Source organism: Elephas maximus, chromosome 16 (assembly GCF_024166365.1).
Source record: "Elephas maximus indicus isolate mEleMax1 chromosome 16, mEleMax1 primary haplotype, whole genome shotgun sequence".
Classification (NCBI taxonomy): Eukaryota; Metazoa; Chordata; class Mammalia; order Proboscidea; family Elephantidae; genus Elephas; species Elephas maximus.
The window spans coordinates 24,330,968-24,345,191 of record NC_064834.1 but is presented as its reverse complement, the minus strand read 5'-3'; the positions used below and the strand labels follow the sequence as shown (position 1 = coordinate 24,345,191).

Here is a 14,224-nt window from a genome sequence, read left to right as displayed (position 1 = left end):
CCCTTAGAAATAAATGAGCTCTGTATGGGGCCAGCACCCGGAGCTGTTGTCAGCTGAAAAATCCTTCCCAGAGCTTGAGTGTGTTAGATCTGGACCCGGCCTCCTGCACGAAAGCCCACCTGGCCCTGTGCGCTTGTCGGTCCTGCCCAGTCAGCCCCCGCAGTGTTGTCGGTTTCTGGAACGGACCTTCCGGGCCCACCTAAATCCAAACCCTGTGTCCTTTAAGCCACCCAAAGTTCAGAAAGATTAAGAACACCTCTGCTAATAATGATCAGGTTTAATGTAAAATATCCTATGGAATACTTTAATTACTTATTGCCTTTTGCATTCTTATCACAATCTTTCTGTTACTTCTTTGATTTTCTTCTTCGTAGGATCTAGTTTAACATACACAGTGTACGTACAGTTTTGCAGAGAATAGGATCTAAAATGCTGGGCTGTGGGATTACCTTGTGAATGGTAACCACCTTCCTCCTTATTGACTAAGACTGCCACTTCTATGCAGATTTCCCCCTGAGACTAAAGCACCTTTCCTCATTTTTCTTATTCTTTTGATTATTATCTGTTTAATATTGCTCTGGAGGCAAAATATACATAGCACAGCAATAGAAGTAGCAATAATGTGTGAGTTCCTGTGTGGTATGTCCTAACTAATTTGTTGATTATCATCATTAAAAGTACCCAAGTTTGCGTAAGACATGATTATAAAGCTGGACTGCTTGCGATTCGATGGCACTTTGACTCCTTTGCGATCTGAGGTGTATCTTCTTGAGTGTGAGCAGGTTTGGGAGTTAGACCTAGCCTTGGGCATTGCACCTGATGGGTAGAGGGTATCGGGGCTTGCATGCCATTCTCCTGATGTGTGGCAGTAGGACAAAAGTCAAGAATTGCTGAGAGCGGGCACAGGAATACAAAGGTAGGACAAAGAAAATGGCATTTCTGAGAAAACCAGGCATCTGCTTGAGATAACCATTGATCCTTTTAGTGTGACTCTGAAGTCTTTTTTCAGCCACCTGTTTAATAAGGAAATGGTATCTGATGAAGAGGAACAAAATCTAATGAATTAAATCATGCCAAGAATGTTTTAAAATATGTGGAATCCAGTAGAGGAATGATTTTTATTGAGAAAAAAAAAAACCAAACCCATTGCCGTCAAGTCGATTCTGACTCATAGCGACCCTATAGGACAGAGTAGAACTACCCCATAGAGTTTCCAAGGAGCGTCTGGTGGATTTGAACTGCCATCCTTTTGGGTAGCAGTCGTAGCTCCTGACCACTACGCCACCAGCGTTTCCTTATTGAGAATATAGACCCTTTAATAATTAAGGTACCGAACAGTTTGTGCTGGGCTACTAACCAAAAGTTTGGTGATTCAGATCGACCCAGAGGCATTGCGGAAGAAAGGCCTGCTTCCCTAGTTTTGAAAAAATACAGCTAATAGAAACCCTGTGGAACACAGTTCTATTCTGACACACATGGGGTGGCCATGAGTCAGAATTGGCTCCACGGCAACAGGAATTTAATAATTCCTTTTCACAATTCAAATAATATGGTAGAAATACAAAGTTCAGTTGAGGCGTGGTATTTGGTTCTGACATGATATTCCTAACTCTCTAACCCTCTGGGGCAGTTCTACGCTGTCCTGTAGGGTCACTATGAGTCGAAATCGACTTGACGGCAGTGGGTTTTGGTTTGGAGCAGTTGAATCAAGACTCGTGAATCAAGACCTTTTTCTTCCATATAAAATACATATTAACAGTAATACCCCATCTTAGGCTTTGAAATTTAGAGATGAACCATTACAGATGAGTTTCTACGGTAACATTATAACTAGAGGCAATCATAAATTCACATATTTGAAAAGAAGAAATAATAAGTATAAAAACCTTTAGAATATTTTTAATCTAGTTAGAAATAAGAAATGAGTCATCTATGTGCTACGTAAATTTTCAAAGTGGTTAAATTTAGAAGTGGTCTTTTTTTTTTTTTTTTTCCTTTTTACAAAGCTTTATAACTTGGAGAAGAACATAGCTATGTCTGAAAAAGTTGAGAAATGTGCTTTCAGAGCCAGCTAACGATGACGGTCATTGAACTTCCTGCAGTGATGGAAATGCTCTATATCTGCACTGCCCAATACAGTAGCCACTGGCCACATGTGGGTAATAAGCATTTGAAATGTGGCTAGTGCAACTAAGGAACTGAATTTTTAATTTTATTTACTGTTAATTAATTTTAATAGCCACATGTGGCTAGTAGCTACAACATTGTTAATGCAAAATGGCTTGAAGTCAAATTGTACAGCAGCAAATCCGCCTTGCCCGATGAATGAGTTCATTTACGGAATATCATGTTATAGCCAAGATTCTTTGGCTCTCAAGTTTTTTCCCTCTTTCTAAGTAGAGCCAGTATCACTCCGGACTTACATTAGTTTTAAAACAGTGTCTGTTTAACTTTAAAAAGTTCTTCTAAAGCATACATTCAAGTCCTGAAGTACAAGTTCAAGGAGAAAGCAGAATTGTGGATGCTATTTATACTCTGAAGATAATAAGCTCATCCTCAGTGTTTTACATTTTAAAATTAAATGGAATTCTGAAATGTTGAGGGATGAAAGGTACTGATGTCTACAACTTACTTTGGAAATACATAAAAAAAACAAAATGGACAGATGGATAGACGGTCAATATATGCTAAAGCCAATACAGGAAAATGTAAATAATACCCAGGTGTTCACTGTACACTTCTATTTTTCTGCAAATTTCACAATAAGCTGGAAAAAAGTTCATAATAAAATGTTGGGCAAAAGTTAAATGTAAGCATTGTTAAATATTTTAAAGTGTCTTTTTTTTCTTGAATCTATCACTTCTCTGTTAAACAGAGCCAAGGAGCAATAACTGAACGTTTAAGAAGTTTCAGTATGCATGATTTAACAACTATTCAAGGTGACGAGCCTGTGGGACAAAGACCATACCAGCCTCTACCGGATGCAAAAAAGAAAAGTAAACCAGCATCCAGTGAATCAGCAGGTGTGCTTGTTTGTTTTAATGTATGTTATTGTTATTAGCTGCCTTCAAGTTGGCCCCCATCTCATGGTGACCCCATGCACAATAGGATCAGTCCATTGTGATCCGTGGGGTTTTCATCAGCTGATTTTTAGAAATGAATTGCCAGGCCTTTCTTCCTAGTCTCTTAGTCCGGAAACTCTGCTGAAACCACAACATGCAAGCTTCCATTGGCATACCAGTGGTGGCTGCGCTTGAGGTGCATTGGCTGGGCATCAAGCCCAGGACTCCTGTATGGAATGTGAGAATTCTGCCACTGAACCACCAATAAGTAGTTATTTGATAATTGTGCTGGCTGGTCAAGATGGGCAATAAAATAACACATTAGGTAACTATCTCAATTTGGGTAGCCAAATTTACTTCTGAGCTTACGTCTTCGAGTTTTACACTTAACCGTAGTTCTCTTTCCTCTAAATTTTCTCTAAATTAGGTGAGTATTTGCCTTTTGCTGACCCTGGAAGATGATCCAGCTAAGAAAGTAGCCATAACCTCTGTGCTGCCATGAATTTTTCGAAGCCATGAGGGTGGTTACCACCACCTCCCACCCCACACTAGTCCTGACCTGTAATCAATACTTTTGCCACTCACATTATGTTGTGACATCCAAGAGTTGTATAGTTAAACCCTCTTTACCGTAAATGTCACGGACAAATAAAGGTACTGACTCACAAGACAAAGAATTTTAAGATGACAACAGATGACTCATTTTGAAAATAGGATTACTTGAGTGGGAAATGTGTTGAAATTACATACTCTAGTTCAAGAGCTAACTTGTAGGTGTGTTCTAATATAAATTATGAATGTGGCATAATTGATATGCCTTAAAATTTTAGTCAGTTATTGTGGCCTTAGAAACATACACATAAACAAAAAGGTAGTTCCTTGGTCGTTTTAACATATAAGAGAACATTTGAGTTCAAGGCTTAGCTAAGAACTAAGATATTGAGGATATTTGTTATTAATAAATTAAGGCCATAAGGTACAGGTCTGCTTGACCTTTTTTTTTTTTTAAGCAGAGGTTTTTTTTACAGAGAGATTGAAAATCATCCTTTATAATTAAAACCAATTTGAAATATAAATAATAGTCCTTTCGTAAAAAGAAAAAAATAATACTTTAATGTTTTTCCATATTCTCCCTAAAGTGAGTAACTTGGCAAAGTTGGTGGCTATTATCTAAGAAGTAGTAATTAAGCGCTGGCCACTGATTAAGGTAGTTAATGCCTTTAATAGGGAGGAACCACTGAACTTTGAATCATCAGCCTTAATGCATTGATAATGTAGAAAAAAGTTCCTAATATAGGCATTTTCTTAATAAGCGTTTAATAATTAGGGTATATTGATTTCTATTTAAGGGAAGGGGAGTGTCAGAGAACTTGTGGACATGTGTAAGACCACCACAGCAAACATGTTGGGAAGCAAACACGCTCATATACGTTTTATGAGAGTTTTAAATGAAGTAATCCTTTTGGTTGGCGATCTGGCAATAATTATAAAAATTTGCTCCCTTTAACTTAGCAAGAACACTTCTAGGAATATATCCTAAGGACGTAATCAGACAAGTGTTTAGAAGTGTGTGTATAAGAATGTTCACCTCCTCGTGTATGATGGCAAATTATCGGAACAAACTAAATGCCCGAGATAAATTGTTAAGCAAAGTTGTGGTTTATTAGCCATGAAAAATGATAACATTGATCTATACTTACTGATATGGAAACATATCCAGATTGTGGGGGGGGAAAATGACAAAACGTTTTTCGTGACATGATTACAGTGCACAGGTACAGAAAGTAGATGATGAAATAGATTTATTATGTATGTTTATTTTTGAAATGCGTATACACAGAAGAGAGTCTGGAAGGATGTTAATAAAATGGCAACAGTGGTTACCTCTAAGTAGTGGGACTTCCAGTGTTTTTTTCTTTTATTATTAACATAGTTCTCAAAATCAGAAGTGGAACCACAATGCTCTTCATTTTGAAAAATTACAGTACTCATTTTCAGATTTTTAAGTTGAATAGAAAATGCCTATTTTAATGAAGAATTTGACTTGACTCTAGTATCTTCTCTCTTTTTGATGCAGGATTTGGTTAATAAGTTGCTAAGTTAAATTTATTAACTTCGCCTCGTTAATAGATCCCAGATTTGGCTACTTTTCTGTCCAACATCTCTTTCCTGCCGTACAGCAGTAGTCTCTACCCTTGGCTTCCCTGCTTTCAGTTTCATCCACTTCTGATACGTTCTCCAAAGTGCGCCTTTGGAGAAGAATCTTTTTTAAAAACCCAAATGTGATGGTGTCACCCTTCTGTTTAAAACGCTTTGAACGAGCAATGCTTCATAGCTCCCTCCTGAAATCCAACTCAATAGCATGGTATGTTAGCTCTCCAGCCTCGTTCCCGCGCCCCATCTTGTACTAGCTGTATAGGATTATAGGCCATTCAGGATTTAACTTAGCCTTCCCTTGTACAAGGAGTCTTCCCTGACAGCCTACATACACACACACGCATGCACACACACACCTCCAGGCTAAGGTAATTCTCTCACTGTGTACTACAGAGTCTTGACCTTACCTTCTGTTCATAACACTTATCACAGCACTGTAATGCCCATTTGGGCCTGTTTTCGCTATTGGATTTTAAGTTACTTGAGAGTAGAAAAAAAGACAGCTGTGTCTTATTCATCATTGCACCATATAATCTAGTACACTACCTCTCACTTATTAGCATTTTAAAAATACTCGTGGAATCAATCCACCACTTTCCTGAAACCATAATTAGAAAACTAAGATTTTTTTCTTCACAGAAATTAGGAAACAAGGAAAGAATAAAATACGGTGTAAACAGCTTTTGAATGAAATTCTGATCCCTAAGTGTACAAAACGGAGACAATTCAAATAGCAGGGACTGTGTTTGTTGAAAGGAGCCCTATTGGCACAATAGTTAAATGCTTAGCTGCTAACTGAAAGGTCGATGTTCGAACCGACCAGCTGCTCTTTGGGAGAAAAGACCTGACGATCTGCTCCCATGAAAATTACCCCCCCCCCCAAAAAAAGTTGCCATCGAGTAGATTGCGACTCATAGCGATCCTATAGAACAAAGTAGAACTGTCCCATAGGGTTTCCAAGGCTGTAAATAGTTAGAGTAACAGACGGCCACATCTTTCTCCTGTGGAGTGGCTGGTGGTTTCCAACCTCCAACCTTTCGGTTACAAGCACCAGGGCTCATCTGTGAAGATTATAGACAAGGTAACACTATGGGAGTTCTACGGTGTCCTGTGGGGTTGCTATGAGTCAGAATGGACTCCAAGGCACACAACAACATGTTTGCTGAACAGTAGCCTTATGCTTCATCTGTGGCCTTAGAGAACTTTTTGATCACTTTGGCTTCCTTTCTGATTCAGCCCTTGATTCCTCGTTCTGCGTTTTACCTCAGTTTTATTACATTGGGATCAGGAATAGTGTATAAGCAACAGCGATAGCGAAAAATCTAGAAGTAGCAACCTAAAAACGATGTGTTTTTTCTAGTTTATGTTCCTTAATTCTAGAAGTAATACAGTTTTTCAAGCAAAAAATTGGCAAGGAAAAGGAAAAAATTTAAAATCACCTAAAAGCCCACTTCCAAAAGATGTAATAGTTTTGTCTTTATGTTTTCCCTTTGTTTCTATATATACAATTTTTTTCCACATAAAATGCATAAAGAGCATTTTCCCATCACCTGTCCAGTTCCCAGCCCCTGGCCTCCGTTCACTCCCTCACAGTGTCATGCTTCCCCTTGCCCTGGGACCGCTGCTCTCTGTTCTCCCCAGAATGCACTGCTATGGACTGCTGGGGGAAAACCAAGTGATGGAACAAGGATCTTGGCCTAAAATGATGACGAACTGATTCTGCTCCCTAATCTTCCTTAATTTCTACCTTAGAAGTCTGGCACCATGAAACTATATCCGCCCAATTTACAGTCAACGATTTTTGTATTATTATGAGAGTAAGAAGCTTATTAACAACTCTTCATGGTTGGCTTCAAAAAAAAGTTGCTGTCAAGTTGATTCTCATAGCCACCCTATACAGCAGAGTAAACTGCCTCATAGGGTTTACGAGGAGCAGCTGGTGGATTCGAACTGCCAGCCTTTGAGTTAGCAACCATAACTCACCATAGCTCTTAACCACTGTGCCACCAGGACTCCATGGTTTGCTTGTTGTTTTTGTTAGATACTGTCAGGTCAGTTCAAACTCGTAGCAACCCTGTAGGACAGAGTAGAACTGCCCCATAGAGTTGCCAGGAGGCGGCTGGTGGATTTGAACTTCTGACCTTTTTGATTAGCAGCTGAGCTCTTAACCACTACGCCACCAGGGCTCCTTGGTTTGGGTGAAAAGTGGGTCTCAAATCGTTTGTGTCTTAGGAGAGCAAACTAATAAACATTTTACTGAGTGTATTTTTATTGATAAGCAAGGAGCCTATCCCTGCCTCCTCCTGAGCCTGGAAACCCTTCCGCTTTTCCTTACCTGAAAATTTACTAGTTAGGCTCCTTTATCTCTACTAAAGGAAATTTTGAAACTTAACAGAGCCTTGTAACCTCACCGCCATCTTCATAGTTTACCTAGTATTCTGCTTGCCTTAGACTTGGGCACCTGTCTTGCTCTCTCCAGGAACCTCAGGCAGTGGTTCTCAAAGTGTAGGCCCCAGACCAGTAGTATAAGCATCACCTGGGAACCTGTTAGAAATGCAGATTCTCAGCCCAGCCCCAGGCCTACTGACTTAAAAACTTTGGGGGTGGGGCCCAGCAATCCGTGTATTAACTAGTTCCCCAGGTGACTCTGGTATGTGCTAAAATTTGAGAACAAGTGTTTCAGGGACGAGAGAGTTCTTTTCCCTGGATCCCAGCCCCTTGCTCTCCTACTTCCTGACAGTAACCTACCAGACAGCCTGGATGTTTGCATGCTGGCTAATATGAAGTCTTTGTTAGCACGCCCACATGTTCTCTTACTGGCCTTCCTGATGCTGGGTCCTCTCTTTGACTAACATCTGTCGTCACAGTCTGCAGTGTTTCCAGTTATGGTAACCCGTCTGTCTGGGTTTTGGTTCAGCAGCTGCAACATCTCCATCACCTTCCCCCAGTAAACATTTTTTTTCCTTGGCCTTCTAGTCGATTCCAACTCATGGCGACCCGGTATGTTACAGGGTAGAACTGCGCCATAGGGTTTACTTGGCTGTAATCTTAACAGAAACAGATTGCCAGGACTTCTTCCATGGTGCCACTGGATGGTTTTGAACCGCCAACCTTTAAGTTAGTAGTCCAGTGCAAACCCTTCACACCACACAGGGACTTTCCAGTGACTACAACTTGCCCAAATTTCTAGTTAGTCTCTCTGAGTCTTATTTAGGAGGCCCTGGGTGGTGCAAATAGTTAAGCACTGGGCTACTGAATCCACCCAGGCATGCCTCAGAAGGATGTCCTGGTGATATACTTCTAAAAGTTCACAGCCATTGAAAACCTGTGGAGCTCTAACACACATAGTGTTGCCATGAGTCAGAATTGACATAATGGCAATTGATTTGGTTTCGTTTGGTCTTCGTGTGTCCTTACTGAACTCCTACCAGCGCCAGTTTTGACCAAAGGAGACAGAGTGGGAAGAGACTTTACTATGTGTCTATGTTCTTTGATTTTTGAACAAGGTGAATGTGTTACCTACTCAAAAAAATTTTTTTAATTATTCTGAAATACACACAATAGAAATAAGAATGGTCAGGGACAACTCTGTGGAGGAAATCTAGAATAGTGCAAGGGGTAAAAGTTAATCATGAAGAGCAAGGAGCACATCCCAGATAGGCAAGGGAGAGGAGTAACCTGGCCAAGGCGAACCACGCAGAGAACTGCAAACAGAAAGACTGCGGTAGAGCGAAGAGGCCATCCTGCCTAGTATCCTTTCACCAAAACATCCTGTTTTGACAACTCATTTAGGGTATGGAATTCCACTGAAAGATGGAGAGGAGAAAACAGATGAAGAAGAGAACGGGCCATACTCAGACGATGAGATGTTAACACACAAAGGACTTCGAAGATCGCAAAGCATGAAGTCTGTGAAAACCACCAAAGGTCGCAAAGAGGTTAGTTGAGCATAGAGTTGTTTTCCTAATGATGAGTATTAAGGGATCTCCCTGCTGCATTATCGTGGATGTTAATGACCCAGAAATGACAGATTGGAATGGCAGAGGAGCAGTTATGTTTAAACCTCTTTATTCAGATCAGATGTATTAGGATCACTCGAAATTTTGAAAATGGTAAATTCCTAGTCTCCCTTCATGGGTAGAAAATAGTGCTCCCATATAGCAAATAGTATAGTTATCGTGAATACCCAGCGCCAGCCCTGTTGGTAAAGCAAGGAAAGCAACAAAAAAATTAACCACATAGTTTTGCTTTGTATCAGCCCTACATGATGATTAAATAGTAAAAGTTTATCCAAAACAACATATTGTCTTCCTGCCCAGAAGGCAGTGGAGGTTTTGAATGGCCTTAGGTCATTATGTCCAGTGCCCATTGCCATTGTGCTAAGCAAAGAATAAACAGTAACAGTTCATGTTTTTACCATTAGTAATAATAATAATCTGAAACATGCACCCCATATGGAACCAACTATACTTTTATGAGTACATGAACAGTACTGTCTTTTGAATTCACAATTAAAGGATAACTGATTATTTATTTTGTTGTTGAGAATATACACTGCAGAACACACCAATTTAATAGTTTCTACATGTACTATTCAGTGACATTGATTACATTCTTTGAGTTGTGCAACCATTCTCACCCTCCCTTTCTGAGTTGTTCCCCCCTATTAACAGAAACTCACTAAGGTTCTTATCTAACCTTTTGAGTTGCTCTTGTCACTTTGATCCCATATAGATAGTTCTTAAAAGAGCATAATGGGATAACTGATTCTTTATAATACCAACCAAACACAGAACCCAGTGCTGTCGAGTCGATTCCGACTCATAGCAACCCTATAGGACAGAGTAGAACTACCCGATAGAGTTTCCAAGGAGCACCTGGCAGATTCGAACTGCCGACCCTTTGGTTAGCAGCTGTAGCACTTAACCACTATGCCACCAGGGTTTGCTCTTTATAATAGAAAGTTAAAAAAATATTACTATGATTATGAACTACTCTATCCTATGTAATTAATCATGTAATTCATAATAACAACACATTTTTCTCTTCAGGTGCGGTATGGGTCACTAAAATATAAAGTGAAGAAGAGACCACAGGTGTACTTTTAGCCATCTGTGCTTCAAGTGTCCCAAGACAAATTATACTAATACATCAACTTCATTTTCTAACATTATATATTCAGGATTTATACATTAGTTCTTTAAATTGTGGCGGTGATAGGGTTTACTTTCATCACTTTAAGTAGTTTTTATTTCTTTAACAATCACTTCCAAATCTTGACTACTAAAGGTAGTTATGTAAAGTTTATTAATATGTATATCGAAAATTATCAAAACTCATGTTGTCTGTTTTAAATTCACCAATAACGTTGAGTGTCTGGAATATAAGATGAAAAGCAAACCCAGAGTATACTTGGGAAGAGTATTTTTGTGGTTCAGGATACATCAGCCTTTATGGTATTGTCGTATAGTTTACCCATATTTATGTTATATACATCACATGAAGGTAGTAACTAAATAGACCTCCAACCCATCAGCAATGTAACAAGGGCATAATGCAAGATGATAAAGTATGTTTTATATATTCTCTAAAGTTTTACCTTTATAACCCTTTCTAGATTTTCCACCATCAACAGAAAGTTTTTAAGCAAGTATTTCAAAACCAGGTATCCACATTGCACTTTTATTCCTAAATAGTTTTGCACACTTGAAGACTGTTTACTTATAGTATGGCTGTACATTTATTTTAAATATTACTGACACTATCTTATTGTTGTTTATCACGGTTTGAAATGTCACATTAATGCCTTGAATTACATCATCTCTTTTCACGTGGGTTTCATTTGTTAAATTTGTTTGATTTTAGTAATACGAAAATACAGCTAATTGTTCGATTTTAACAATTTTTAATTACCTCCTTTACAAATAAGAAATGATTTTAAACATTAACCAATTTTACATACTTAGCTGTACATTGTAGTTGAATTTAAGATGTTTTTGTTAACATTGGTTACATTTTCAGCTTTTAAATGGCAGCTTGTGAAATAGAGTCAGACGTAGGTATAGCACTTAGGTTTCTTCTAGCTCACGGCTTTGCCCAACAGCCAACCCACTTCACAAGCCCGGCATCAGATGTGCCGCAGGCTTACAAACCTGGCATTAACCAGAATCGTTTGAATCACTTCTCTCCTGGCTGAAATAATTTCCTGAAGTTGAGTGCCAACGCAAAATACATATGAGAAACAATTAGAAAAATATAATTTTTTTTTTAATCTAAGGGATTTTGAGTTATTGAACTTTGAGACTCTTAGATTAATTACATTGGTAACTATGCATTATGAACCCTAAGTGAGTATATTTTGGGTGATGGTTTTAGTGATCGGTAATCAAATTTGTGCAATTATGCTTACTCAGATAATTTACTTATCTGTTCTACTTGTTTGTCCAAAAGAAAAAAAAAGTGAGAAAGATTTGTGGGATCTTGATCTTTCTACCTTTTAAGAAATGAAGCCAGCTGGTAATGTATATTCAGGACCTCTTCAGAGTATTAACTGAGAAGAAAATGTTTCCTCAGGAGTACCTTAGTATAGAATCGACTCAATAGCAACTGTTTATTTTATTTTATTTAGGATAATTCATACATTGCCTTTTGATACTAGCTTTAAAATATTTTCTAGCTTATCTCATTCTTGATACATAACACCAAGTAAAAATTCATTCAATTTCTTTTCCCCTCAAGTTTAACTCTGTGAATAACTTTATCAGCTTTACCTTGACTAATTTTTCGCCTCTTAGTTTCTGGAAAAACTCCTTAATTTCTGTTCAAAATTCCTGTAGTAATTTTTCGTTATAAACTCTTGGAAGAGAGTTTTATCTATATTGCCTAGATCTAGCCTTTTCAGTAGGAGTCCCTGGGTAGTGCAAACAGCCAATGCACTCGGCTGCTAACCAAAAAGGTTGGACGTTCAAGTCCACCCAGAGACACCCCAGAAGAAAGGCCTGGGGATCTACTTCCAAAAAACAGCCACTGAAAAACCCTATGGAGTGCAGTTCCACTCTGACCCACATGGGGCCACCGCGAGTCACAGACTACTCGATGGCAGCTGGCTTTAGACGTCTCAATATAAATGCTCGCTAGCGTGCTATCTTTTCTGCAAAAAGGCAGTGTCATCTCAAATTGTGTGATGAGATAATGAGAGTGACTTTGTATCAAGAACAGTATCTGTGGGGGCTGATTTACACCATTGTATCTTTTTCAAGTCTACTCTCCGTATCAAATCTTTAATCATAGTAAACTCATAAATACTATTTTTAATTGGAGCAATTATCGCTCTACATTTCTAGAATCAAAATATTTCATCAAACGTAACACCAGTCAGGAAGAGGTAGTGCAAGTCTTGTTTAACTCTGTGCCCTTCACACTTCACAATGCTTCCTGATATATTTTTGTGGCATCCTTCTGCACATTTGATGTCATTTTGGTGTTCTGTCATTTCCTCTTTCTCCTCTTCTCCCATGGCTTAAATTTTAGTTCTTCTCCCTCATGTGTGTTTTAGCATGTCATTTCCTTTGTACTTTGTATACAGGCTTATATATTTTATTTTCTTCTAAGGCAGGGTAGCTCTTTTGCCTTTCTCTCTTTTTAAGTCTCCCGGTTTTAAGAGAAGTTAAGTTATCCCTAGAGCCACAGTGCCTTGCTTCCCCCCCACCATTTCTTGCATGGGCATCACATCCACAAGCGTATTTATGATCCTGTTTGGTAGCCAGTTAATGTATCTAGAAACTGTAGCTGGTGTTTTGTTTTATTTTATTATATAGTCTTTCAACTTGTTCATTAATATTAGCTATTTCCAGAGTTTGTTTAGAAGTAAAAATTGATCCATTCTTTACCATACTTATTCTGGTATGAAAATGAGCCAGAAGCAAGCTTCAATGCTAAGTAATTAATTATAGTAACCCACCTAAGTCCTGTGTAAGGTCCCCTCCATACACTTCACTGTATATATGGATTTTGGCAAGAAAGTGATACTGCCAGCATTTTTTCATAATAAATACTTGACTACACTGATGGGTAGAACAAAATTATTATTAAAGTGTTTTCAGGGAACATAATCCATATGTCACCACCAAAGATTTCTGCAGTATTATAATGTAAATATTCCAAATTTCTGTAAAATCTTGATTGGATAAAATGTGTTTTTCTACCTTTATTTTATTTTGTCCTGAAATAACACAGTTTGTGCTTTTGGAAAATGCTTGAAATTTTGTGTTGTTAAAAAAACACTACTATCTTATATTGCATATCAGTAATTTATATTTTTAATTGGAATGGACTAAATTTTCGTCTCAATTATCTTTTATCAGGAAAATTAAGGAAGTATTATGTAATTGAAAGCAATTTTCTCTGTTTTCTCTGGTGTTGGTAGGTTCATTTGCAAAGCAGTTAGGTAAATTTTGAGATCATTGTTATTGTGGGATACTGTGTATCCCACAGTAGATTAAAATTTTCTGAAAAGAAAGTACAGCTTTTTTCCCTTAAGCGTTTTTTAACATTTAATCTTGTACTAGTATCTTGCAAATTTAATGTATTATTAACTGTTTATTTTTTAAACACTGACCATAACGTTTTCTCTTCTAACACCTTTTAAATCTGTTAACTTTAACAATTAAGAAAAAAGTTTTATAAACTGTTAATCCCTTTGTAAAGGCTGTATCTTTAAGCCCAGAATGTGGATGATTTTACAAGTGTGTTTTTTGAAAACTTTAATATGAAAATAAACTCATTTTATTAGTGGCAACTTGTTTTTTTGTTTTTGTTTTTTTTTCTTGTGTCAGAGTACATATGTTGGATTCCATGAATTGGTATTATTTATTACTGAGTATGTCTTGATTAGTTAATGGACAACATATGTACAAATTACAGAGCAAATTATAAAAATCACATACTTTCTGGAATGCTCATCCATAGGATTACAAAAGAAACACTGAATTGTTAAATTTCAATGT

The 14,224-nt window shown here is 37.9% G+C and overlaps 1 protein-coding gene across 2 annotated transcripts in view; it reads left to right on the top strand.

The window, feature by feature from the left end:
- The window catches only part of REEP3 (receptor accessory protein 3), an 84,674-nt gene extending 70,666 nt beyond the window's left edge, over positions 1-14,008 (top strand). The window contains exons 6-8 of one of the 2 annotated variants that reach the window (XM_049855069.1): positions 2,876-3,023; positions 9,012-9,157; positions 10,837-14,008. In XM_049855069.1, the coding sequence (XP_049711026.1) occupies positions 2,876-3,023; positions 9,012-9,157; positions 10,837-10,911 (369 nt within the window). In that variant the 3' untranslated portion in view covers positions 10,912-14,008. Of the gene's footprint in view, positions 1-2,875; positions 3,024-9,011; positions 9,158-10,270 lie in introns of both variants that reach the window. The other variant, XM_049855070.1, reaches the window with a different exon arrangement.
- The last annotated feature ends 216 nt before the right edge of the window (positions 14,009-14,224 follow it).